Source organism: Panthera pardus, unplaced genomic scaffold (genome assembly GCF_024362965.1).
Source record: "Panthera pardus isolate Hobbes unplaced genomic scaffold, ASM2436296v1 HiC_scaffold_18, whole genome shotgun sequence".
NCBI lineage: Eukaryota > Metazoa > Chordata > Mammalia > Carnivora > Felidae > Panthera > Panthera pardus.
The window spans coordinates 14,402,677-14,428,686 of record NW_026526743.1 but is presented as its reverse complement, the minus strand read 5'-3'; the positions used below and the strand labels follow the sequence as shown (position 1 = coordinate 14,428,686).

At 55.7% G+C, this 26,010-nt stretch overlaps 2 protein-coding genes across 4 annotated transcripts; one reads left to right on the top strand and one right to left on the bottom strand.

Moving 5' to 3' along the window:
* Positions 1-81: 81 nt before the first annotated feature.
* Positions 82-18,751, top strand: PLD3 (phospholipase D family member 3). Of its 3 annotated transcripts, none has more exons than XM_019432005.2 (12): positions 82-190; positions 10,855-10,947; positions 11,048-11,122; positions 11,211-11,353; positions 11,858-12,041; positions 13,397-13,517; positions 13,595-13,722; positions 14,835-15,035; positions 16,756-16,895; positions 17,380-17,545; positions 18,069-18,168; positions 18,253-18,751. In XM_019432005.2, exons 2-12 carry the CDS (start codon positions 10,921-10,923, stop codon positions 18,438-18,440), a joined length of 1,473 nt encoding a protein of 490 aa, XP_019287550.1. In that variant the 5' UTR covers positions 82-190; positions 10,855-10,920; the 3' UTR covers positions 18,441-18,751. The 3 variants fall into 3 exon arrangements, with proteins under 3 accessions (XP_019287550.1, XP_019287552.1, XP_019287551.1); XM_019432007.2 differs by lacking the exon at positions 82-190 and adding an exon at positions 1,426-1,449; XM_019432006.2 differs by lacking the exon at positions 82-190 and adding an exon at positions 10,167-10,294.
* Positions 18,752-19,501: 750 nt separating this feature from the next.
* On the bottom strand, positions 19,502-25,948 carry HIPK4 (homeodomain interacting protein kinase 4). The gene is made up of 4 exons (XM_019432012.2): positions 25,332-25,948; positions 22,306-22,662; positions 20,728-21,576; positions 19,502-19,983 (listed from the first exon to the last, which is right to left on the bottom strand). Exons 1-4 carry the CDS (start codon positions 25,794-25,796, stop codon positions 19,804-19,806), a joined length of 1,851 nt encoding a protein of 616 aa, XP_019287557.2. The 5' UTR covers positions 25,797-25,948; the 3' UTR covers positions 19,502-19,803.
* Positions 25,949-26,010: the final 62 nt, after the last annotated feature.

Below are 26,010 nucleotides of genomic sequence, written 5' to 3'. Positions count from 1 at the left end.
GGTCTCCCAGGCGCTTCGCTCCGCCCCGCTCTAGCGAGGAGCGCAGCCAATGAGAAACGCACATGCCTAGCCCCCGCTAGCCCGCAGTCTTGCCGGAGTGCGCCTGTGCGAGGCGGGGGTGGTCGGGCGGGGCTCCAGCCGGCAAGGTGCGTGCGGGGCTGGGTCCCGGAGTGGGAGACGCGGAGTGCAGGTACTGTGCGATCTGGGGGCGCGGCGCCTCTGTTATCCTTTTCATGTTGTCCTTCCCGCCGTAATTCATTTCTTCCCTTTTGTCATCCAGTGCTCCTTTATGTAGCCATTCCTCCCCTTTGTGTCGCGCCCCGGTTAAATCGTCACCACCCCGCTTCTGTCGGCGTCACCCTCCTTATGTCGCTGTCAGCCGCCTTAATTCGCTTTCGTTCTAAGTCCCTATTGCCACCCTACGTTGCAGTCTTCCACCTTTAAGTCACCATTGCTTTCCGTCACCTGCTCTCTTCTTTTGTTGCTATTTTTCTTTTATGAAGTCCTCACTGAAGTCGTCATCATACCCCCATGTCACCTTCACACGCCTCCTGTCACCATCTCCTTAAATCGCAGTCACCCTTCCCTTGTGTCATTTTCACTCCATTCCTCCCATGTCACCTTTGCTTCCTAACAGTCACCGTCCATGCCTCATGCTTCTAGTTTTCCCGATAAGGAGCCACTCTGCCTTCCAGTTGTTTCTCTTGCCTCCGTGTTGCCGTCATTTCTCCGTGTCACCTCTCACATACTCACCACCGTATGGGCTAGAGTCCCATCCTGGCGTGTGCCAGAATCCCAGCTCCACCGCTAAACCCTGGGTAACCTTGACCACCTGATCACACCTTTGCAGTCTCAGCTTCCTCATCTGTAAAACGCACACAAGGACACCTACGTCAAGGACGATTATGAGGATTCTGCAAATTTATTCTTGTGATATGCTCATCCTGATGTGGAGATTTGGACTAATAATGTTATTAACCATGTCACCCTCACCCTCATGCGGTCCCCTTCATCACCTCTTCATTGTCACCTCCCCCCCTCCCCTCAGGTGCCCTCATCATTCCCATGGTGTCGGTACACTCCCTGTGTCATGCATGATACCCTCTGCCATGGCAACCACCCACGCCAACCCCACGTCACAGTCTCCATGTTCTCATCTCTGCCACGTCACCACACCTGAGGGGGTGGCCCATCGGCCATCACAAACCTTGCTTGGGTAAATACTTAATCCCTATTTCTACCTTGTTGGATTGAGTGATCTGCCACCCCCAAAACGAGAGCATTGAGCCGACGCTGTAGTGGGAATCCAGGAGTAGTATGAGGTGGGGGGAGACTAGCTAGCTTAGGCCCAGGTTCCCTTGACTTTTAGAATCGGGGGTACAGAGAGATGAGGCAGGTCCCAGCACACCTCAGTCCAACCTCAGCAACCCTGAATGCCTAGGTAGAGAGGTAAGTATCTTATTCACTCGACTTGCCTTGGGGAGGCAGTGTGAGACAGTGGTTAGCAATGTGTGCCTGGGGGCTGGAACCCTGGTTCCAGTCTTGGCTGTAGCACTTAGTACTTAAAAAGTTGCATGGCTTTGAGCAGGTGGCTTAACATCCCTGTGCCTCAGTTGCTGCATCTGCAATATGGGGATAGAAACACAAGGTATTCATTCAACAAATATTTTTCAAGCATGTTCTACATGCCCAATACTGTGCTAGGCATGGTGGGACACATCAGTGAACAAAACAGACAAGAGATCCCTGCACCCATGAAGTTTCTATTCTAGCAAGGGTCAGAGACAAGCAGACAGGTAAGTGGATTCTATGATGTGTTAGAAGGAGGGGGAAGAAAAAAGAAGAGGGATGGGAATGCATGGTAAGGGTTATACTTTCAAATAAGGTGGTCAGGAAAGGTCTTCTGAGATGGTATATTTGAACAAAGACATGAAGGAGGGGAGAGAGTGACGAGGCTCTACGGAGAAGAGCGTCGTAGGCAGAGAAAACAGCACGTGCAAAGGGCCTGAGGTGGGGACACACGTAGAATACTTAAGGAATAGCAAAGAGGCCAGTGAGGGAGGAGAGGGGTGGGGATGAAGCCAGAGGAGTGAGGCGGCAGATCATCTGGACGTCATGGGCCGTGGACAAGACTTTGGCTTTACTCTGAGTGAGACGGGAGCCATGGGAGGATTTGGAGAAGAGAGACTCAATGTGACGTGACACCATGTGACATGAAACGGCAGCAGCAGCAGCTCCAGAACTTCGACCAAGGATGGATCGGCCAGAGCAGCCTGGCCAGAAGGAGCACCAGAGCTGTCTGCTTAAAGCTGCACTCACATATCCTTTATATTTGGAGAAAGCTTCCGACGTCCCCCTCAAAGACGGGGAGGGAGAGGAGATGTTGCTAGAGTGTCTGCGAAGCCAGTGCCACCTCTTGGTTCACGTGCTGCTGGGGGTGGTGGGGACAGCCACGGATCTACAGATGATGAACAACAGGAGAGGCAGCTGTCTACCCCTGGGGCCCCAAGGCAGCTCAGGGTCAAATCCTGGCTCCACTGTTTCTTGGCTGTGTCCTTTTGCGCCAATGACTTAACCTCTCTGGGTCTTTAGTTTCCTCATCCGTCACATGGGGCTGAGGAAAGGGCTAATTTGGTGAGAAACCGAATACGTAAAGTGCTTCCAGCAGCGCTCGGTTCAGTAACAAGGGGCCCTGCCCTCTCACCCCACTTCCTGCCCTCCCTCCGGGTGGCAAGGAAAAGACATTCTGCCTGTATGTTACATTCATGAATCGGTTTCCGACATCGCGGTATCCTGGAACAGAACTGAGCCCCGGGTTCGAACTCCATACCGACAGACTTGACATTGTACAACCCGAGCAGAGTTTTCCCTGAACCCTACTGCCTCATCCGAAATGGGGAGAACAGTGCCTTGCCCCCAGATGTGCGGCGGTGTTATTTTTGAACTGAGACATCAACCACTTTCTCTCTCTCTCTCTTTTTTTTAATATTTATTTTGAGAGAGAGAACGAGCAGGGGAGGGGCAGAGAGAGAATCCCAAGCAGGCTCCAAGCCACCAGCGCACAGCCCAATGTGGGGCTCGATCTCACGAACAGTGAGCCGAAATCAAGAGTTGGACACTTAACCGACTGAATCACCCAGGCGCCCCTAACACTTAGTGGTTTTTTTCTTTTTAAGTAAGCGCTCCGCCCAACGCGGGGCTTGAACTCATGACCCTGAGATCAGGGGTCGAATGCTCTACCGAATGAGCCAGGCCCCCCCATCCACCATTTTCAATTGTGAGGCTATTATGTCCCTCCCCTACTTGTGTTTCTCCAAGGCACATACTATATGCTTCATGCGTCTATCTATTGTCTCACTCCCCAAAAAGAATGTCATCTTTACTAGGATTTTTTTTTTTTCTGTGTTGTGCTATCTTTCCAGTTTCTACACAGGCCTTATCAGTGAGTAGTCACTGAATACTAGTTGAATGACTAGATGAATGAACTGATACCTACTGTCCCTGTGCTGGGTGGTAATGGGCACACTGCAGCGACTGAGACAGCCCAGCGCTGCCCTCATGGGTTTCATAGTCCAGTGGGAGAAACAAACCCATCACCAGGCCGTGACAGCACAGAGCGGTCAGGGCTGGGGCTGGGGAAACAGAAAGGTCATGTGGGATGGAGAAGCCCAGGGACTATTGGAACCCAAAGTGGGGGGTGGTTCTGGACCAGCCCGGGAGTCAGGGAGGACTGCCTAGGGGAGGTGGCACATGAGCTGATAGGAATGAGCAACAGGAAGAGGAGAGAAAGGTGTGCTGGGCAGGAGGAGCAGCTGTGGGAGTGTTTGGTGGTAAAAGTGTGGTTTCAGTTCAGGGAACTGAAAGATATTAAATATGGATGGGACATAAATGAGACAGTAAACCAAAGAGGTTATTAAGGGGAGATCATTCAGGGCTCTGGGAAGCACAGTGAGGAGCTGAGACTTTGTCCTAAGGATACCAAGGGGTGGTGGGGGGCATAGGTTTTTGAGCGGGAAAGGAACAATTTTCCATTCAGATGGAGGGGGACTAAAAGGGTTGGATAGAGATTGGGAACCAAGGGAGGTGGCGGGAGTGGGGATCCCAGTGGGAGTGGGATCCCTCAATCCCAGAGGGCAGGTCGAGGCTGTGGAGGGGAGAAAAAGGGTGTGTGCGGGAGAGACCTTCAGGATGCCATGTGGACAAGCTGTGGAGGGTCCAGGACGATGCCCAGGACTCCAGGGGAGTCAGGGCGGTGGGGGGGAGGGGTGCTTTCTGAAAGAAGTGACACGTAGGCTGAGACCCGTAGGATGAACAGGATAGCTGTCCTTGAGATGGGGACCCAGAAGAGCAGCAGGTTTGGGAGAGATGCTAAGGACAGTTGAGGACATGGTGGGCGTGAGGGGCTTGGGGACCCCTGGAGAGAAACATCTAGGAGGCCAGGGAGCTTCCAAAGCTGAAATTCAGGGAAGAAGTGAGAGCTGGAGACAGCTTTGGGCCCTAGAGGACATGGTAAGAAGTTTGCCCTTGGCCCTGAGGGCAGTGGGGAGCCACAGAACGGTTTTGAGCAGGGATGAGACGGCTTAGATTTTTGAGTTCCAACTCAGAAATATTCACCAATCATGATGTATTTTGTTGTTTTTTACCCATTTGTTTTTCAGACCAAGCATCTTCTCTCCCTAGGAAGGGCACCTTCTAAAGGTCCTTTGAAATAAAGGTTCTACTGCTCAAAACAAAACAAAACAAAGTTTACAAAAGCAGTGCTCTGTTCCGTTTTCTGTAGACTTGACCTCAGGCGATTGTTCAGTCCGAAGGGGTCTGCACAATCAAGTGAAAATCAGCTCCTTCAAACACAAGAACGTTTCTGTTTTGAACCATATGGAAGGCCCGTAGGTTTGTAAATGTTTCCTGTGGTGTAGTCTGGTGCTTCAGCAGCCAACTGGCCCTGCACCCTCCTTTGCCCTCTCAGGTGGCTTGAATCAAACTTAAACTGACCTTGAATTTTACTCTCAGGCTGAAAGGCTGTAATCTGCACCCACCCATCTGCTCTGGGCTTAGAGCACAAGCTGGTTATCATTGTGTATAAAAAAAAAAATGTCACTGGGTCTAGAGAGACCCCTGTGAACGTCTTTTTTCAAAGGTTTCCATTCTACCCCATTTCTTCTGTTCCCAACAAACATTTATTGAGTGGTTGTGATGTGCTGGGCACAGACTTAGCTTTTTAAGGGACACACAAGTCTATCTGTGCTAAAAGTGTGTACAGAGTAGTAGGGGATACACGGATGTCACCAAGAAGCTTGTTTGGGGGATTTGCTGTGCTGCCTGTCTCCCATGGATGGGTGCATTGACAAATGTGAGGTTGGTATATTTGTTTCCCCATTGGTCTGAGGAGGAAAGTAAAGCTCCGAGAAGGGAGCCTTGGTTCCCAGGAATACATGGCTAAGCTCTGAACCCAGGGCGGTAGGACTCTGAGACCCACCCCTTAAACCATTCAGAGTTCGCCAAGCCTCCACCCCCTAGATGAGTATGAGATGATCCCCCACCCTTTTTTGTTTTTTTTTTTTAAGTTTACTTATTTATTTTGAGAGAGAGTGCATGCACACATGCGTGCAAGCTGGGGAGGGGCAGAGAGAGGGGACAGAGGATCCAAAGCAGACTCTGCATTGACAGCACAGAGCCCGATGCAGAGCTCAGACTCACAAACCATGAGATCGTGACCTGAGCCGAAGTCAGACGTTCGACCGACTGAGCCACCCATGAGTTGTGCCCCATGAGACGATCCCCATTCTATAGATGGGCCAGCAAGGCTCAGAGAGGTAAAGCCCCATGCCTGAGGTCACTCAGTAAGAGTGACAAGTGGGATCTGAACCCTAGACTCTGCAACGTAAAGCACTGGTATGGAGGAGGGATCAAATCTCCTGCCCCCACCCAAGGGAGGGGTGTTCAGGGAGCTGTGACCTAGCACGTGTCTCCGAAACCCAGTGGGTTTTGCTTCCTCCTTTTCTGTGGGCTGTAGTGTCACACTCCAAGGCAGGCAGGGCACAAGCCAAGGGACCAGGGATATCCTCTGGGCTGGGAGGGGCACCCTTGCAGACAGAGGTACATCCCATGACCAAGGAAGCAGAGCATAACGATCAACTTGGGCACTGCCCAGGGACCCCGTAGGGGTTCTAGGTTACTGGCCACAGGAACTGAGCCAAGCTGAGGAAAATGCCCAGCACCTGCCAGCCTAGCTCTGTCAGTCTAGCTGTCTGCTCCCACCTTTGATCTCACCCTGCCCTGCGCCCCGCTCCTCCCAGGGATCAGGATAGGGATGCTGGATACTTCCAGCTAAAGATTTTTTTTTTTTTTTTTTTTGAGACTGTGATATGGAGGAAAGGGCACCCCAGCTAGGAGCTTGAGCCTCATAATTTAATTTCCACACAAGTCCTATGCATTTAAAAAATTAAATGGTCACTAAAACCCTACAATGAAAAGCATCTTGTCTTGGGGGTGGCAGGGGGAAAATGGTGCCTTTTTTCTTTTTCTTTTCTTTTCTTTTTTTTTTTTTTGTCAGGAGCCTTGACACAATCACATTTATTGAGAACCTCTCACGTGTCCATTGTATACACTTGAGAGGTATTGATCCCTTTAGTTCAAAGGAGTCCCTTCTCAAATTGTGTATGTTCAGAACACACACACGCAGTGTAGGTATTCATTCGTTCGTTCGTTCGTTCATTTCATTTCTTTCTGGCCTTACCCCAAGTTGACCTTCCCCAGATCAGCTATTGGGGCACTATCCGTGGCAGTTGTTTGGGCCCAAACCCCTGGCTGTACCACATACACACATACACACACACACACACACACACATACACACACACACACACACGTCTGTTCCCCACACAGCCAGAGGGAGCCTGCGAACACATGAATGAGTTTCCTGTGGCTGCTATCACACATTACCACAAATTGAGTGGCTTAAGACAACCAAAATGTATTCTCACCATTCTGGAGGCCAGACATCCAAACTCAAGGTGTTGATGGGGCCAACACCCCCCTTGAAGCTCTAGGGGAGATTCTCATGACTCTAGGCATACCTGGGTTTGTGGGCATATCTCAGCAATCTCGGCATCCCTGGTCACGTGGTCTTCTCTGTCTCTTCTCTTCCTGTCTCTTAAAGACACTTGTCATTGGATTTAGGGCCCACCCATATAATCCAGGATGATGTCATCTCAACATCCTTAATGACCTCTGCAAAGACCCTTTTTCCAACTAAGGTCACATTCACAAGTCCTGGAGATTATGGCCATATTGGACATATCTTTTGAGGCCAGCAGTCAACCAACTACAACACCCTAGGCAGATCATGTCTGTTCCCTGCTCAGAGCCTACCCATGGCCCCGACCTCACCACAGTCCAGGCAGCCCTGCACAATCTGGCCCTGTCACCCCTCTGACTGTTCTCTCCTCCTCACAGCCCACCCCACTACAGACACACTGGCCTTCTTGTTCTTCCCAGTACACATCAAGCACACTCCTGCCTCTGGGCCTTTGCACTGGCTATTCCCTCTGCTTGACACACTCTCTAAGAAGTCCATGTAGCTCCTTCCCTCCCCTCCTTGAAGTTTTTTCCAGGTATCCCCTTCTCAGTGAGGCTTTTCCTGACAATCCCAACTCCTCCCCCCCAACCCCGTCCCACTTCCCTGATTCTCTGTGGCATGTATTACCTTCTAACATAATTTACTTATTTTTGTATCTGTCTTCCCTGGTGTCTGTTTTGTTCACAGTGGTATTTCCAGTGCCTCAAACAATAGCTGGTACATAGATACTCAGTAAGTATGTGTAAAATTAACGAACAGCCTTATGAAAAGTAGGTACTATTGTCACCATGCCCATCTTACAGATGGGAAAACTAAGGCACAGATTCATTGTCACTTCTCAAGGTCAAACAGTCACATGAGCACTGAGGATCATATTCAAGTCAGGCATCTGGCTCTGGAATCCACAGTATTAACTGCCTTACAGTCTAACCTACCTCTCCATTTTATTTATTTATTTATTTATTTATTTATTTATTTATTTATTTATAGAGAGCGAGCAAGCACAAATGTGAGCGGGGGAGGAGCAGAGGCAGAGGGAGCAGAGCCCAACTCGGGACTCTATCTCACAACCCTGAGATCATGACGAACCAAAATCAAGAATCAGACTCTAAATCAACCGACCCAGCCACCTGAGCACCCTACTAGTTTTTTGGTTGCTTTTTTTTTTTTTTTTCTAAACACCTTAAGTGTATTTTTTAAGTTTATTTTGAGACAGAGAGGGAGACAGAATCCCAAGCAGGCTCCACCTCATGAATGCAGCACTCAATCTCATGAACCATGAGATCATGACCTGAGCCACAATCGAGAATTGGCCACTTAACCAACAGAGCCACCCAGTTGCTCCTTAGGTGTATTTTGATAAAAATATAGCAGAAATTAAAAGTAAACCCTTTGTTTCAGACCTGTAATCACCATACAAGTTGAAAGCCAAAATGTCACTAATAATCTGAATGAAGTGCATGCTAGTTTCTACCTACTTTTGGTGTATTAATGGCCATTCCAATTCTCGGCCTCATTGTGCCCAATCCCATGCCTCGCACCTCCGTGCCCAACCTCTCCCCCAGTTTTGTTTTTGTTCACTTTATTTTCCCTAATTTTACATCGCTTGCGGTTCCAACCCCATATTTTGTTGTTGTCGTTTTAGAGTTATCTACATCCAAAGTGGGGCTCAAACCCACAATCTCGAGACTAAGAGTCACAGGCTCTACTGGCTGAGCCAGCCAGGCGCCCCTCAACCCCATGTTCTTCAATAAAACCTTTCTCACCAAGGCTTTTGCAAATAAATAAAAGGCAAATGTTTCCTGCCCCAAGCCTCCCCTCGCCCACCTGGCAACCCTGCGGTCAGCCACCTCTAAGATTGTTTTCTGCTGCTTCTGGTGACCTCTGAAGTTCCAAATAACCTTGGTCTGTTACCATTTCTTGCTGGATCCATTTGGCCCATCCCCATTTGTCTCCCTGCAATGAGAGGAGGGGATCTAGCTGTGCTCAGCCCTTGCCAATCTGGGATCTGACGTTGTGGGTGAAGGGGTTTCCAAATTATCCTTTCACGTGTAGGCTGGATCTTCCGGTAACGCGGGAGGGCGGGGGGGACCTAGCTCCCTTTTGCAATTTTCTTCTTTCCTTCTTTTTTAAAATCTCAGTAATGCGTGCCGTGGGACGCAACACCTGTGTTGGCTTTACAATTATTAATCTGCACAGAGATTTTTTTCCTCTACTTTTCTGTAAGTCGCTTATATTGCACAATTTTTAAAAAGAAAATAGGCGTACAATAAAAAGCAATCCTCACCCACCCCAGATGCCACTCGAGGCAACCCCTTCTGACGTTGTCGCATCTCTCAGTGATCATCCTTTTCTGCATTCATCTGTTGACTTCTTGCGAGGACGGAGGGGAGGGCGTCCTACCCCTGTTGTATTGGGAAAGGTGGGCGGGGAGGGGTTCTTCAATTCTTTTCGTCAGCGGTGGTCTTAAATCCTGCTTGGGAAAAAGGAGATGGGAAGTGGGAAATCTTGCTTAATCTTCCAGCCGGAGCCTGGATTTCCGAAACAAAATTTTAAAAATCCCTATCAAAATATCAGTTGGCTTTTTTTAAAGAAATTAAATAGTTATCCAAACAGACGCCAACAGAAAACCCACAGTCTACTTCCACCACCCCGCTCATCCCCCCCCTTCCCAACACCATAGCTTGAGTTGTGTCTTCTGATTTTTTTCGCTACCTCTGGAAATCATATTATTCAACCTTGATCGCTCCACTTTATTTTATAAGGCTTTTAAATTTTTTTGAGTATAATTGACATTTTATACGGGGTTTTTTTTAACAATTTTATTTATTTTTGACTAGGTAATACATGCCCATGGTACAAAAATTCACAAGGTTTGTAGACAAGATGCGGGGTTTCTTTTTCTCTTTACCTGTACCCTCCCTACCCCACCCCGGGGCTCTGGGGGAGATGGGTGGCAAAGCCCATCCCCCAGCCATGTACTCTCCGCACCCCGGCCAGGTTGGCGGGACCGTATCTGGGGGACCGGAGCCCCCCTTCTCCCTGCGGTGAGCCGGGGCGGCCTGCGCACTGCGCAGACTCCCCGCTGCAGTGGGCGGAGCCCCGTCTGGCCCCGCCCCCCTTCCTCCCGCCCCTGCTTAGCCTGTTGGGGCAGAAGCTGGGGCCCCGCGGAGGTAGCAGCTGCCGCCTGCGGAGTGAGACCGAGTCCCCTCCGGGGTAAGGTGGCAGAGGATGGCTCGGGGGATGGGCTGGGGGCTGGCGGTGAGGCCCCGATGGTTCCGGGCTCCCGGCTTGAGCTTTCTGGTGGGTACCTGATGGTGATGGCAGAGGAGCCACCTGGAAAATGCTCCCTGGGTGGTCTTCGGGCTGCGTGAAGCCAGGCAAAGATTTGGGGCTTCACTGACCCCATCCGGAGTGGTCTTCTTGGGAATGTCTATATTAGAGCTCAGAGAAGGGAAGATGCTAATAGGGAGCGTAATAATGAGGAGCAGGATGGGCGCTAAGGGGGAGGGGGCAGGGTGGGCGCTAAGGGGGACAGTGTAGGCACCACGGAATGATGGGAAGAAAGCAAGGCGTTAGACTTTGAGGGATTTCGAAAACCCTGCTGACCAGCGGTCAGCTTCCTCCTTTTGGGGTGGCGGGCCCCATGCCAGTGATCCCGTGCTTACAGACAAGGAGACCCAATGGATCCCGTGAGCCCGACACTACTCTGCTTTCCGTGATGTTCCCCCAAAGCCCGGAAACCCCACCACAGTGCCAGCTTTTGTTCCCCACAGTTTGGAGACCCTGACACACCCACTTGCCCCGCCTGGGCTCCACATATCCCCTGGCTGCCTGGCAAGATGAAGCCTAAACTGATGTACCAGGAGGTAGGTGGATCTGGGGCCCCGTGGGTTGGGGCTGGGTGCAGTGGAGGGCAGAGACCCTGCCAAGCTGCCCTGTCACCCCCCTACCATACCCATTCCCCAGCTAAAGGTGCCTGCTGAGGAGCCCGCCAATGAGCTGCCCATGAATGAGATTGAGGCTTGGAAGGCTGCGGAGAAGGTAGGAGCTCGCCACCACCCTCACCCTGTCTCAGGTGTGGGCTGGGCTGGTAGCCTTGGGCTGGCTGATGGCCTCCTCTTCCCCACAGAAAGCTCGTTGGGTCCTGCTGGTCCTCATCCTGGCGGTCGTGGGCTTCGGAGCCCTGATGACTCAGCTGTTTCTATGGGAATACGGCGACTTGCATCTCTTCGGGCCCAACCAGCGCCCAGCCCCCTGCTACGACCCCTGCGAGTAAGTTGAGGCGGGGGAGGGGTCTCGGGCAGTGGGGGGAAAGAGCCCTGCCAGGACCGGGACGCTTACACATTGAGCAGGGACTGCCCTGAGCCACAGCGGGTGCCTGGGACAGGGGGAAGTGATCTGATCGCAGATTCCCAAATGCACCGTCACAGGGCCTTCCCTCCATCCCCAACCCCTCCCCCCAACACTGTTCCCATGACAGCCACAGCATCATTTTCTGTCCGTGTCTGTGAGCAAACCAGCACACACACACACACACACACACACACACACACACACACGGCATCTTCCGACACATGTGTGGACAGACACACACACACACACAAATAGCCGCATGCACAGCCTGCCTTCCACTCGTCTAGACGAACAAATGCACAGACGCACAGAATCGTGAGTACAGGCACACACAAATATCCTCCGTGGACGGACAGGGGAGCACTCATGTTCCAGCCAGTTGTCTCTGGCCCCCTGTGGCTGATACCACCCCCCACCCCCCAGAGCAGTGCTGGTGGAGAGCATTCCAGAGGGCTTGGACTTCCCCAATGCCTCCACGAGCAACCCGTCCACCAGCCAGGCCTGGCTGGGCCTGCTCGCCGGTGCCCACAGCAGTCTGGACATCGCCTCTTTCTACTGGACTCTCACCAACAATGACACCCACACTCAGGAGCCCTCTGCCCAGCAGGTACCTGGCAACATGGGCCCTGGCTGGCACCAGGGGTGGTGGGAGCCATTGGGGGGAGGTGGGGGGGAGTGAAGGGGGTTCCCCTGCAGCCCAGGAGACAGATGGGCACGTCTCACACAGTGGGTTGGACACAGGTGATTGAAAGCAACTGTCTTCACATGGCGCTCTGGACTGGGGGCGTTTGTCACGGTCATCTGGAGGCCTCTGAAGGTCAGGGTGTGGGTCTGATTACCAGGGATTAGGCTGACAGATGTTGCTCGCCCAGACCCTGTCACACAATGAAATGGAAGAGTAGGTAACAGCCCAGCCTCAAGCCAGCCTGCCGCCTCCCAGCCACGTGACCTTGGGCAGGTCACCGCCGCTCTCAGGCCTCAGCTTCCACATCTATAGAATGGGGCCAATAGCTAGCACTTGCCGGTTACAAAAATAAATCCATGCAGATTCCAGCACGGTCTCTGACAACCATCGGCCCCCCCATCAGCGTTTGCTTTGTATCCTTGTCAAGGTCTACAGACACACTTAAAAAACATAAAACCTCAGGATGTGAAAAAGACCAGCCTAGGCGGGTAACCCCTTCCTTGAAAGACACACTGACTTGGTCCCTTCTTGTTTTCCTCCCCCTGCTGCCTCTTTTTGTCAGAAGCGGGCTTAACATTTATTAAAATTGCGGGGCTCCTCAAGCACTGCCTGAAAACATAATCACAGAAGTTAAAAATGATTGGAGTGCTCCCTCCCCGCCGGCTCCCCCTGGAGTGGTTCAAAGCACAGACATAGGAGGCAGGTGACCTGGGTTCAGATCCCACTTCACCACTGAGTTCTCCGATGCCAGCTTTCTCCTCCGCACCTCCGGGATTTTACTCAGACCTGCCTCATCAGTGAGAGCAGTGAGGAGTCTGTGAGTTCAGATGTGAAGGGGCTTAGGGTGGGGCCCGGCTCACAGTAGGAACCAGGGAATCCTTGGCTGTCGTTCTTACAGTTATTGGCACCATCGGGCCTCACCCTATACCTTCCTGGATCCCCAGCCCGTGCCTTGCCCCCAACATCTGAGAGGGTGCATGGAGGCCCCTGTGGTGCCAAGCTTTGATGCTTCCAAGGCAAGATCTTGGGGAAGTCCCTGGAAGGACAGGACTGGCAGGGAGGCCCTGGTGTGGCCCAGAGCACCAGTAATTAACCAGATGAAAGGTTTTCATAGCTTAGCCTGTAAAGCCATCTCTCCGTGTCCCGGCTAATGGAAAGCCTGTTCAGTCCTGATCACAAATTGAAATGCAAAATCAAGACGGCCTTTTTTGGGGGGTGCCGCATGGGGTGGGAGAGCTGGCGGGCCCAGCCTCTCAGAGGCTCTCCCCTCCCTACAGGGTGAGGAGGTCCTCCGGCAGCTACAGGCCCTGGCACCTCAAGGCGTGAAGGTCCGCATCGCTGTGAGCAAGCCCAACGGGCCCCAGCCACAGGCCGACCTACAGACCCTGCTGCAAAGTGGTGAGCCAAGGGGCAGCCGTGGGGGGTGCCGGGCCGGGGGCCGTCCGAGCCGGCTCCTGACAGCCTGTCTGTCCCAGGTGCCCAGGTCCGCATGGTGGATATGCAGAAGCTGACCCATGGCGTCCTGCACACCAAGTTCTGGGTGGTGGACCAGACCCACTTCTACATCGGCAGCGCCAACATGGACTGGCGCTCCCTGACCCAGGTCTGCCTGCACCCTACCCGCCCTCCATTCCCAGCCCCTCCCCGCCCCCACAGGGCGCCCGGCCTCCAACCACACCCCTCTTCCATCCCAGCATCTTCTGTGTCCAGTCTCTGCAATGGCTTCCTTCCTACCTCCTACCAGGCCTCCCTAAACATCCCCAAATCCAGCCCAGCCCTCACTGCCTTCCCCCCCGCCCGCGGAAGCCTGGGGTTTCCTCTGATCCCCGATGACAGCTGCCAGCCCTTCTGCATTCAAGGCCCTGTCCACCGATTTGCCCTTCATTATTCATTCCCTGAGTGCCTGCTCTAAGCCCAGGCCTGTCCCGGGAGATACTGGGAACATGGTGGTAAGCGATGGACCTCTGGAAACTGTCAGTCCAGTGCAGAGGCAGGCTGGTCACCAGGCAGTGCGGCAGCCCAGAGGGTCAGGGCCAGGATGGGGGACCCAGTCCGGAGTATCAGCGAAAGTCTTCCAAAGGAGGTGACAGCTAATATGATAGCTGAAAGAGCTGTAAGAATTAGCGCGAGACGGGAAAGAAGGTACGGCTTAGGCAATGATCCTTTATTTCCTCAGCAAATAACTCCCAAGCCCCTAACAGCACCAGCTCTGGGGGAGATGCTGAAGATACAGCCGTGGCTGAGACATCCCTGGTGGCTGTCTTCCCAGTCCAGCGTCACTAGAGAGAGAAATGAGGGAAGTCCAAGGGACCGTGAAAGCCCAGAGGAATGCCCGACACAGTCTGGGCAATCAAGAGAGGGTTCCTGGAGGAGGAGGCTGTCAGCCGAGCCCTAAGAATGAGTAGGAGCTGGTTCTGTGGAGGGTAGAAACAAAAGCATGGGCAAAAGTTTGGGAAACCTGGCACTTCAGAATAACCAAAGGATTTTTGCCAGAACTTGACGACTTCTTAGGCTTGAGTCAAATCCACGCCCATCTTAGGACTTTAGTCCTGGTGGTGGCGGCGGGGCTGGGGACGGAGGGGCAGAAAGATGGGGAGGTTGAGAGGCAAGGGGCAGGAAGGAAGGCTGAGGGGGGTGGAAGAGGGGGCCGTGGGTGTTCGTGCCATCCGTGGGTGCCAGGCTACCACCCCCAGGCTCAGCACTGCCCTCCCACAGGTCAAGGAGCTAGGCGTGGTCATGTACAACTGCAGCTGCCTGGCTCGGGACCTGACCAAGATCTTTGAGGCCTACTGGTACCTGGGCCAGGCGGGCAGCTCCATCCCGTCAACCTGGCCCCGGCCCTATGACACGCGCTACAATCAAGAGACACCGATGGAGATCTGTCTCAACGGAACCCCTGCTCTGGCCTACCTGGCAGTGAGTCTTTGGGAAGAGGGGCCCTGTCTCAGTCTCTGTCTAACCCTGCCCAGTGATGGGGAGGGGGCGTCCTGGCCACTCACTCTGGCTCACTCTGCCTGGTCTGGGGCCGGGGCCGTGTCCCAACCTCCCTAGGCCTCGGTTTTCTCTCCTGCCACCTCTAGGGAGGTACAGCTGTGTTCATGCAAGCCCCCGGTGCCTCTATGCTGTCCCAGATAGCGAGCGGCTCTTTGCGTTTAAATCGGCTAAGATTAAACATGGCCAAGAACTCAGTTCCTTGGTTGCCTTAGCCACATTTCAAGTGCTCGGTAGGCACATGCGGCAGACGGCTACCACACCGAACGGTGCAGATACATATAGAACGTTTCCATCGCTGTGGAAGGTTCTCTTGGACAGCATCCGCGGTTGCCTGTGGCAGACGCTGAGCACTGTAGACGAGGCGCTGCTGTTTTCAGCTGCTGAGACTTTCACCAGTTGGGGCGGCCAGTCCGGGTGCCTTTTGGTCCCCCTGAGCAAGTGACCTGGCCAAGCCCAGAGTTCTGGTGGAGGGCCACACAAAGGCACGGATGCAGGGACCCATGATTTACCGGGGTCCTTTGCTCCGGTGGCCTCGCCAGGAAGGTTAAGCGTTCCCCTGTTACCACGTCCCCTTCAGAGCTTGAGTTTGCTCATCTGTCATGAGGATGGAGGGAAATAGGTAAAGGGCATGGTGTGGTACGGTACATAGGCAAGGTCAGCAATGAGCAAGTCGGGGACAAGAGTGATTAGAGGTCCTTAAACCTGAGCATGCATCAGAAGCATGGCGCTGGGGCAGGGGGCGGGCGGGGAGGGTGGCTGTTAAAACCCAGACTCCTGGGCCCCATCCCAGCACCCTGGCTCAGTATGCCGGGGACAGTGAAGCCCAAGAATCTGCAATTCTTTTTCTCTTAATTTTTTTAATGTTTATTTGTTTTTGAGAGAGAGACAGACAGACAGAGCATGAGCAGGCAAGGGGCAGAGAGAGAGGGAGACGCCGAATGTGAAGCAGGCTCCAGGCTCTCAGCACAGAGCCGGACACAGGGATCAAACCCACGAACCCGTGTGGTCATGACCTGAGGCAAAGTCAGACACTCAGCTGACTGAGCCACCAGGTGCCACCCCCCCCCCCAGCCAAGAATTTGCAATTCTAACAAGTTCCAGGTGATGTTGTCTGTGCTGGACCAGGACCCTTATGTCAGGAACCCCTGTGTTAGAGCGTAAATTCTCTTTTTTCTTAATGTTTATTTATTTCTTTTGAGAGAGAGCTTGCACAAGCAGGGGAGGGGCAAAGAGAGAGGGAGAGAGAGAGAGAATCCCAAGCAGGCTGTGCTATCAGTGCAGAGCCTCATGTGGGGCTTGAACTCATGAGCTGTGAGATCATGCCCTGAGCCGAAATCAAGAGTCCAATGCTTAACCGACTGAGCCACCCAGGTGCCCCTCGCATGAATTCTGGAACCAGACAGCCTAGGTTCAAATCCTGGCTCCATTTGTCAGCTGTGTGACCTTAGGCAAATCACTTACCCTCTCTGAGCCTCAGTTTCCTCACCTATAAAATGGACGTGGTAATTATCCCAACCCTTCCCGGAGGCTGAGAATTCAGTGCAATCCACAGGACCTGGCTTGGGACAATTTGTCTGTGCCTGGGGTCCACTACGATGGCACCCTTGGCAAGGCACGTGTCTTGACTGCCCCCTCCCTGCAGAGTGCGCCCCCACCACTGTGTCCCAGTGGCCGCACCCCAGATCTGAAGGCCCTGCTCAATGTGGTGGACAGCGCCCGGAGTTTCATCTACGTTGCGGTCATGAACTACCTGCCCACCATGGAGTTCTCCCACCCACGCAGGTGCCACTGCTGCATGGATGGGGCTTGAGGCAGGCAACCACCATGAATGGAAGAGGCAGTGGGAGACAGAGTGATGAGGCCACAAAGCAGGCAGGGGACCCAGGCAAAGGGAAACCACAGGGAGAGGCAGAGGAGACAGGGATGGGGGATTTGGATACTCAAGACGGGGTGGGGCGGGGGGGACAGAGGAAAGGATGACAGTACTGGGGGTTGGGGACAGGGCGGCGGACCTGAGGCCTGGGGCAGGGGTTGTGCGGTGTAGGATTTCTCAAGTTAGGGAGCAGGGAGTATGGGCTGGAAACAGGATGAGGAGCTTGGGGGGCAGGAGTGGGAGCCAGAAACGGGATGGGGCACGTGGGATTTAAGGAGGCGGGAACAGAACTGGGAGCCAGAGACAGGGCGGTCTTGGGATTTGAGGGCGCTCGGAAGCTGGAGCAGGCCTCAGGGTGAGGCCGTAGGTAAAGCTGTCCTCTGAATCCCCCAGGTTCTGGCCCGCCATTGACGACGGGCTCCGGCGGGCTGCCTATGAGCGGGGCGTCAAGGTGCGCCTGCTGGTCAGCTGCTGGGGACACTCTGAGCCATCCATGCGGGCCTTCCTGCACTCCCTGGCCGCGCTGCGTGACAACCACACCCACTCCGACATCCAGGTGGTAAGTGCCCCCCCCCCCGGACCTACCCCTCGGACCTGAAGACAGCCCTCAAGGAGCTCACCTGTCACCTGACAGGGACGACCCAGATGGACAGGGCTGTGCCATGAGGGGGAGACGGCGGGTCCAGCCAGGAGGACAGGGCACAGGGAGAGGGGGCAGGGCCCAGACGGAGGAGACATGGACGGAGGCATCATGGCCAGCATTGGGGGATCCTCCCGGGAGGCATCTGCCCCAGTGGGGGGGTGTCAAGGAGGACTTTTTGGAAAAGGGTGAGGTCTCATCTGTGATGAGACCTAAGGGACGAACAGGAGCTGTTCTAGAAGGAATGGCAAACAAGGCAGCTGGTTCCTCCCTGGTAGCAGACACCCACTCCGCTGGGCCCCGTTCTGGCTCTCACAGTTCTGTGGGAAACAGCTGAGTCCCTAGTCCTGCAAACCTGCTTCCACTCCCCACCCCAGACCCTGGCTTGTCCCCAACCCCACCCTGCATCTCACGCTCCTTCCCGTTCTCCCCTCGCCCTCAGAAACTCTTTGTGGTCCCTGCGGACGAGGCCCAGACCCGGATCCCATACGCCCGCGTCAACCACAATAAGTACATGGTGACCGAACGCGCCACCTACATCGGTGAGTGTCCTGAGCTCCGCCAGGGGGATGCAAAGGGAGTCCGGTCACAGCCGTGGGCTCTGACTTTCTGACCCCACCCGGCAGGAACCTCCAACTGGTCTGGCAGCTACTTCACGGAGACGGCGGGCACCTCGCTGCTGGTGACACAGAATGGGCGTGGTGGCCTGAGGAGCCAGCTGGAGGCCGTTTTCCTAAGGGACTGGGACTCCCCTTACAGCCATGACCTTGACACCTCAGCTGACAGCGTGGGCAATGCCTGTCGCCTGCTGTGAGGCCGCGGTCCCGCAGACAGGCCGAGGCCTGCGAGGCCCCCACGGACCCAGATATCCCGGGTCCCGGCCCCTGTCCCCGTGCCCCCGCTTCTGTGTGTCCCGTTGTGGCTCCAATGGCTCTCCCCTGCTCTCCCACCTCTACCTCCGCCCCTGCCAGCCTGACGCTGTGGCCCCAGGACCCGGCCCAGCTGGGGGAGGGATCAGCCCCCGAAGAAATGGGGGTGCATGCTGGGCCCGGCCCCCTGGCCCACCCCCCTTTCCAGGGCAAAGAGGGCTCAAGGTTGTAAGAAGAAGTAAATAACTTGTCTGTACAGCCTGTGCCTGGCTCAGTGATGTGAAGTGAGGTGTCGGGGTCGGGGACGGCTGGCATGGGCCTCTCCTGGAGACGTAGTGCTTGCTGAGCCCTCAGCATGTCCGCGGTGTGGCTTGGCAAATCCTGAACCCACAGCACGTGCTGTGCCTTTAGCATGTATTTGGCACGTGCTGGGCTCTCGGCGTGCAGTGCACATGAACCAGTACGTGCTGAGCATGTAGCGTGTGACCACGTGGACTGGCACGAGCTGACCCCCACGTGGCCAGCCCCACGCTGCCGCACACTCGGCGTGGCGTTCCCAGCCTCCCGGCCAGACGGGCACACGCTGACCCGTCACCGTGTCCCCCAGGGTGGGCTCGCATGTCTGAACGCTTGAGTGTGCACCGAGCGTGAATTTCTGCCTGCCAAGTGAATTGACACTTAGCGTGACCCAAGCATGGGTGAGTGCATGCCAAGCCTGTGCACGTGGCAAGGGCAGGTCAACAGATGAGACCTGGGCATTTGGCGAGCTTGGGTTGGCAGCTGCTGGACACCGGGAATGATCTGAGGGTGGATTCTCCCGTGCCAAGCACGTAGCATATTTAGGGGGTGGGTCAGCGAGCGAGCGAGCGCAGCCCGTCCCTTCCCAGTGCGACGGCAGCCCAGCCTCCAGCCTGAGCCGGTAGCCGACTGGGCGCAGATCGGAGAGCAGGGCCCTGGCCACCGGCCTGAACCCCACCCTGGCACCAGACCAGGCTTCACGCAGGGCTGCTGAACAGTTCTTTATTGAAATAGGCAGAGGCGGCGGGGCCAAGGGCATGCGCGGGGCCAGCGGGGTACAGCCCCCTTCCTGTGTCCCTTTGGCCCAGGGGGCCACGGGCCAGACCCCAAGGCCCTCCTGTGTTCGACGTGTGTGTGCTGGCATGCATGCACCATGGGCGAGGGTAATGGGGAATTTCTGGATAACTATCTTTCTGTAAGAATAATCTGTGGGTTCAGGAAATGGCTCTAAGGAGGGGATCCCAGCCCAGCTAGCGCACCCCCCGGTGATGGGCAGGGGTGGGGTCACCATCAATGGTGCCCACCGACGTGCTGCAGGAAGCTGGTGGTCCGGGGTGCACCATGTGGGTGAACGTGGCGGGGTGGGAGCCCCTGAGCCAGGGGCCCCCTGACACCCTCCAGGGTCCAGTCTGGCTCACTCAGCCATTCCCCAGGGCAGCTGCTGGGGTCGAAGAGCTCAGGGCCCGGCCTCTGTGGGGGAGAAGAAAGGACCATCAGCCAAGAAGCCCCCCACCCCTGGGAACCACCAGCCTGCCCCTCACGGACTCTCTCCAGTCCTGAATGAACCCTTCTCACTTCCTGAGGGCGATTTTGTTGGACCCACGTTGTAACTTTGGGGCCTGAAATAGCGTATGTGGAGACCTTAAGGGATTCTGAAGGAACTTCTTTCCGAGGGGGGGTGAGCACCTACTAAGGCCTTGTTCCGAGTGTTGGGCCTTTATCACTTCCTGTAGATGGATTACTACTACGTTCTTAGTTTTCACACAGCCTGAAAGTGCATTAGTATGTGCTGAGCCTTGTCACATCATGAGAGCAGGTTAATGTGTGCCGAACTTTACGTCCTGAGTATGAGTTAGTGTGTGCTGAGCCTCTTAACCTGAAGTTATTAGCGTGTGCTGAGCCTCATCGCCTTGTAAGGGTGGGCTAGGGTGTGCTGAATGTTACATCCTGAACACAGGCTGTATCGAATCCTAATCGTATCCTGAACATGGGTTCGTGTTTGCTGAACCTTATCACATCCTGAGAGTGGACTAGTATGTATTGAGCCCTGAGCCAGCCGCAGGCAATGCAGACGTGCGGGGGGGGCGGCGGGGGAGGGGGGGCGGGGGCGGGGTGGTGGGCAAGGCCTGGTTCACGGACACCCCCATCTTGGAGCTCGGGGAGGCCCTGATCCCAGAGCCACCTGCACCCCGCCGGCCCACCTGGCTCACTCACGTCAGCATCCATGGTCATATCCTCGATGTCTGGTCCATCCCCATCCCGCTGCGGGATGGCAGGCGGCTCGGCAGAGGCCCCGCGGCGCTCTCCTTCGGCCCAGCCGCTGCCTTGGCATGGCCCATCGTCGTCAGGCGAAGCCTGGCTCAGCCGGATGAGGTTACTGAAGTTAGAGTCCGATTTGGAGCCTGCGGGGGGCTTGCAGGCCTTGTGGCGGCCTGCCAGGCGGCTGCCGTAGAAAGCCAGGATGGGCTCAGGGCCCGAGTCGGGCGCCCGGCGGCCAGCGGCGGCTGCCTTCAGCGGGACCAGCATGTCGGGAACCACATCGGCTCGGGTCTCCCCCCACAGCCCACGCCCCACCTCCTGCAGACTCAGGTCATCCAGCTGGTCGATGGCCCTTTGCATGCCCGGTGCCTTCTCCTCGCAGAAGAAGGGCCCGCTGCCCACCACGCTGCCCAGGCCCACGGCCTCCTCCTCCTCGGCCAGACGGTAGTAGGGAGGCCCGTCTTCCGCAGCGGCCACCACCGGCGCGGGCGTCTTGCCCTCCGCCTGCAGGGAGAGGCGGCGGCCGCGCAGCGAGAGCTGGTAGTAGTGGGTGGTCTCGTGGGCACTGCGCAGCTGCTGCATGGACACGAAGGGGTGGCGCAGGGCTGCGCTGGGGCTGATGCGTTCGTGCGACTCCCACGTCAGCATGCGCTTGATCAGCTCCACCATGCTCTTGAGGTCAGCACGCTCCGCCAGCGCCTCGCGGTCCGGGAACGTCAGCCGGGCGGCCGCCCCACCGCCATTCACCGTCTCGATCTGGTCCAGCGATTTGAGCATGTATTTGCGGCGCTCCAGGGGGCGCACCTGGTGGGACCCGGTGGAGGGGGGGGTGGGGCACGAGGCTGACGTTGAATCCAGGCCTTGGGCCTTGGGTGCTCCCGAAGCGGGGCCCACACATGACCCACCCTCCTCCACCCCCAGCTCCCAGTGTGCCCTGGAGGCTGGTCCAGGGCGCTCATGTTGCTACAAAGTCCACACGCCTGAAGCTAGGCTTCCGGTTCTGCCCGTGATCTGACTCGGAGCTCTCTTGCTGCTGGAGGGCCACACCTACTCCCCAATACCAGACCCCCCCCACCCTGGTCTGACCCAGAGCCCTCCTACTGCTGCAGGAAAGGTACCTGTGTTCTGTGGTCCTCCTGTCATCTAACCCAGAGTCTCACTGAGCCAAGTTTCACTCCCCCCACACACCTGTAGTCCTCCCCAGATCCATGGGTCCGGCCCCTACCAGCTGCTAGCAGAGGGGCTGTTCGAAACCTCTGGTCCTCCACCCCCGAGCCCGGTCCTCCAGGGCTCCCAGTGGTCGAACCTCCCTGCCACACTAGCGTGCTGCCCCCGGCCACGAAACTCCGAGGAGCCACCATCCACCTGCAGTGCTGCCTTCGGTCTCACCCACGTCTCTCATGCTGTGACCACTCCCGCAGCTGACCCTCGAACTTCCGGTCCTCTCCGAGGTCTAACCTAGATTGCTTTTTTTCTCGATGCGGCAGCCCCCGCCCGCCGCCACCGCTGCCCTCGCCCCGCCTGCGCCCCTACCTTGGTCTCAGCCAGGTAGTCGGCCGAGGACTTGAGCTGCCAGGGGTTGCTGGCATCGGGGTGAGGGTTGCGCTTGAAGAAGTGGTGGGCCTTGCGGGCGGCGTGCAGCAGGTGGGGCTTGGGCAAGCCCTGGGTCTCACAGATGTAGCGCACCTGGTCGTACTCGTTGTTGCCCGGGTAGAGGGGCCAGCCCAGGTGCAGCTCGGCCATGACACAGCCCAGGGACCACACGTCCACCTTCTCACAGAAGGGCAGCCCCAGCAGAATCTCGGGGGCCCGGTAGAAGCGCGACTGGATGTATGGCTCTTTCACGTAGCGCACCTCGCTGAAAATGCTGGCTGAGCCGAAGTCAATCACCTGTGTCGGGGGAGGGAGGCAGGTGGGCAGGGCGAGGGACAGGGACAGCCGATCGATCGAGGCCTCCCCGGTGTCTCTCGCCAGTGTCTTTCTGCAGCTGCCACCTGGCCATCGCCGTGTCTGGGAGTCTTTATCTCTCATTTATGTCCCTGCCTTTGCCAGTCTGTGTCTCTGGTTTGCATGTTGGTCTCTCCGTCTGTTTCTTTCCACTAGAACCTATGTCTGTGAGGGTTAGGATCCCTCTCTTTGGCCATCAGCAAATCTTGTTGGCTCCGCCTTCTGAACAGATCCAGAATCTGCCCGCTCTATATCCCAGCCTCATCGCCCCCCCGCTGCCCCGTCCTGTCCTCCATCGTCTCCCACTGAGGCCAATGTAAGGGCCTCTTCTCTGGTCTCCCTGCTCCTCCTTCGGTGCCCCAATCTCTGCATCAGATGCACCCTGAGAGATCCTATGAAGACCTGACTCAGATCACGTCCTTCCCCTACTCAGAACCCCCCTGTGGCTTTATCACATCCTGTGATGAAAGCCAGTGTCCTCAGTGTGGCCCCCAAAGCTTGAGCAATCTGCCCCATCACCTCTCTGCTCTCAGCTCCTCCCCCTTTCCCCCTCGCATGAGCCTCTCACTGTCCCTTAAATAAGCCAGGTGCATTCCCAGCTCGGAGACTTTGCACTGGCTGATCCCTCTGCCTGGAATGCTCCTCCCCCAGATGTCCACACAGTTCCCTCCTCTCAGGTCTCAAATGTTACCTTCTCAGTGAGACTCCCCTGCCCATCCTATGAAAAACAGCCTCCCCCACCGTTCCTATCCTCCTTCCCAGCACTCTGCTTTTCTCCAGAGCTCTGAACACCACCTCACACACCATACATTTTACCTTTCAGTTGAGTTCATTGTCTCTCTACCCAGCTAGGATGTCAGTCCCATCAGGGCAGGGATTTTGTCTGTTTCACTGCTGCCTCCCTAGAAACTTAGAACAGTACCCAGCACACAGCTAGGGCTCCGTCAAGAGTGAGTTAATGAATGAATGAATGAATGAATCAGCTTTATGTCCCTGCCATTCTCTCTGCCTCTTGTTTGTAACTCTCTTGTTCTTTTTTTTTTTTTTGCCTTTTCATTGTTTGCCTGTTCATCGTGCCTCTCATCTCTCAGCGTCTCTCTGTCTCCATCTCTGTGTCACTGCTAGGAAGACACCTCCCTGAAGCCCTGACCCTCTTCTGTCTTTATCATCAGACACTGTTCACATCCCTCGCAGGCCCTCGGAACATGACAGGGGCTCGACGAGCACCTGCTGAACCAGCACTGGGAATGTGGCTGAAAGTCTGTCTCTCTCAGGGCCATGGGCCATTTTCACTCTGAATGTCCAAGACTCTATCTTGGTCCCTGCCTCAGTTTCCCTCTCCGAGTTTCCCTGCTTTTCATTCAGCTACCCCTCACTTTCTAGGTGCAGGAGGTGGTATGATGAAATGGCTCTTAATCCGGACTCTAAATACAGACTGCTGAGGCCCGAATCTCAGAGCTTGAGGGACCCTGGGCACTCAGTGTTCATGGGATCCATCCATCCATCCATCCATTCCACAAACACGGGAGGGGTGCCAACACTGGCCAGGTGTTGTGAATCTGTCCTGTTTCCTGCTGTGTTCGTGGGAGTCTCTCTTTCCTTGGGTCTCTGTCCTTCCATCTCTTAGGGCAAAATGATCTGCCTTTTCATGTCTCTATATCTCCCTGTGACTCTGACATTCATTTAGCATTGTCTCCGCCACAGGGCTGTGCTGGCAGATGCCGACAGATCTGACGTGGCTGCCTTCACGGAGCTTCTAGTTCAGACCCATCCCAGACAGTAGCAAACCCAGAAGTGGACCGAGGGGCCAGGGCTGGGATTGGGGGGCACAGACAGGGGGGCCAGGGCAGAGGGATTGGGGCTGGGATGGGAGGGGACACAGGCAGGCAGAGGGGCTGGGAATGAGATGGAGGGGACCAGGGGTTTGTGGCCTGCAAGGCCCTGTGTGACCAGGCCCCGTCACCTCCCTGATCCCCTTTCCTTCCTCTTCTCACCCTGCTTCAGCCACCCTGGGCTCTGGGGTGCTTCTCAAACACATAGACTCAGATCACTCCTACCTCAGGGCCTTTGCACTAGTTTTTCCTTCTACCCAGATGCTTTTCCCCAGATGTCTACATGGCTACCTCCCTCCTTTGGGACTGTTCTCAAATGTCACCTTCCCAATGAGGCCTCCCTGACCTCCTTGTCGACAGTTTCACTCAGCACCACCAGTCAACACCCCACATCCTCCTCCCTACTTTATCTTTTCTCCTTCTCACTCATATACCATATTTGACTCATTTGTCTTGGCGACTCCGTTTCCCCCACCAGAATGTCAGCCCCGCAGAGACAAGACTGGGCCTCGAGGAGGTGAACTAGGAACTGGACAAGGACGAGAGGCCTCAGGTCTGAGAGAGAGAGGATGTCAGAATCGGGACAGGGAGATGAGGATTTTAGGACTAGGAGGTGGGGACAGGCATCAAGGGCAGGGTAGGGCAGGGGAGACTTCAGGGGCGTGGGGGTGGGGTAGGCGGGACAAGGGAGCCCATGGTGACAGGAGGGCGTCTAGGGCTGGGAAAGCCAGGAGAAGACCGGAACGAGGGACACCGTCACCCCAGGGCCACCCCACTCACCTTGACCCTAAAGGGGCAGCGGGTCTGGTCCACCAGCATGATGTTCTCGGGCTTGAGATCGGCATGGATAATCGCCAGCTCCTTGAGCCGGGCCAGGGCTCTGAGCACCTGCAGGGTGACCGTGCGGATGTGGCGGGCAGGGAGGGGTGCGAAGTTGTTCTCCTTCTGGAATTCGAAGAGGTTTTGCTCCAGCAGCTCGAAGACCAGGTAGAATTTGAGGGCATCATGGAAGAACTCGAGGAAGCGGATGACGTGGGCCTCCTCTGGGTCCAGGCCTCTCATGCAGCGCAGAAGCTTAAGCTCATTCTTGATGATGCGGTTGCGGTAGGCATCGTTCTTGAGGATCTTGATGGCCACCATCTCCCCCGTGCTTCGCCGCCAGCCCTTGGCCACCTCCCCGAAGGTGCCCTTGCCTAGCACCTCAATGATGTCATAGCAGTCGGTCTCGGACTGGATGGTGGCCATGGTGCCCCTGCCACCGGGCACTGCCCTGCTGTCGCCCTCACCCCACAGGCTTTGCCTTTGAAGCCTTTGGCCCCGCCACCGGCTCCGAGGCCCCCCCAGTGGGGGAAAGAGAACCGCACTTGTATCTCCAGCTGGGAGGTTCGTCCCTACCTCCCTGGCACCCCCCAGCCCCCTGGGCCTCACTGCCAGTCTGCCAGGGGCCACACCCCTCCCC

What these genes read in the sequence shown, in the direction of transcription:
- PLD3 (XM_019432005.2), top strand. Translation starts at nt 10,921, where the DNA reads ATGAAGCCTAAACTGATGTACCAGGAG. An exon ending in ACTGGCGCTCCCTGACCCAG is followed by an intron (nt 13,723 to 14,834) that starts GTCTGCCTGCAC and finishes GCCCTCCCACAG; the next exon opens with GTCAAGGAGCTAGGCGTGGT. An exon ending in CGAACGCGCCACCTACATCG is followed by an intron (nt 18,169 to 18,252) that starts GTGAGTGTCCTG and finishes CCCACCCGGCAG; the next exon opens with GAACCTCCAACTGGTCTGGC.
- HIPK4 (XM_019432012.2), bottom strand. Translation starts at nt 25,796, where the DNA reads ATGGCCACCATCCAGTCCGAGACCGACTGCTATGACATCATTGAGGTG. An exon ending in GCTGCCCCTTTAGGGTCAAG is followed by an intron (nt 22,663 to 25,331) that starts GTGAGTGGGGTG and finishes CCCCCGACACAG; the next exon opens with GTGATTGACTTCGGCTCAGC. An exon ending in ATATGACCATGGATGCTGAC is followed by an intron (nt 19,984 to 20,727) that starts GTGAGTGAGCCA and finishes TCTCCCCCACAG; the next exon opens with AGGCCGGGCCCTGAGCTCTT.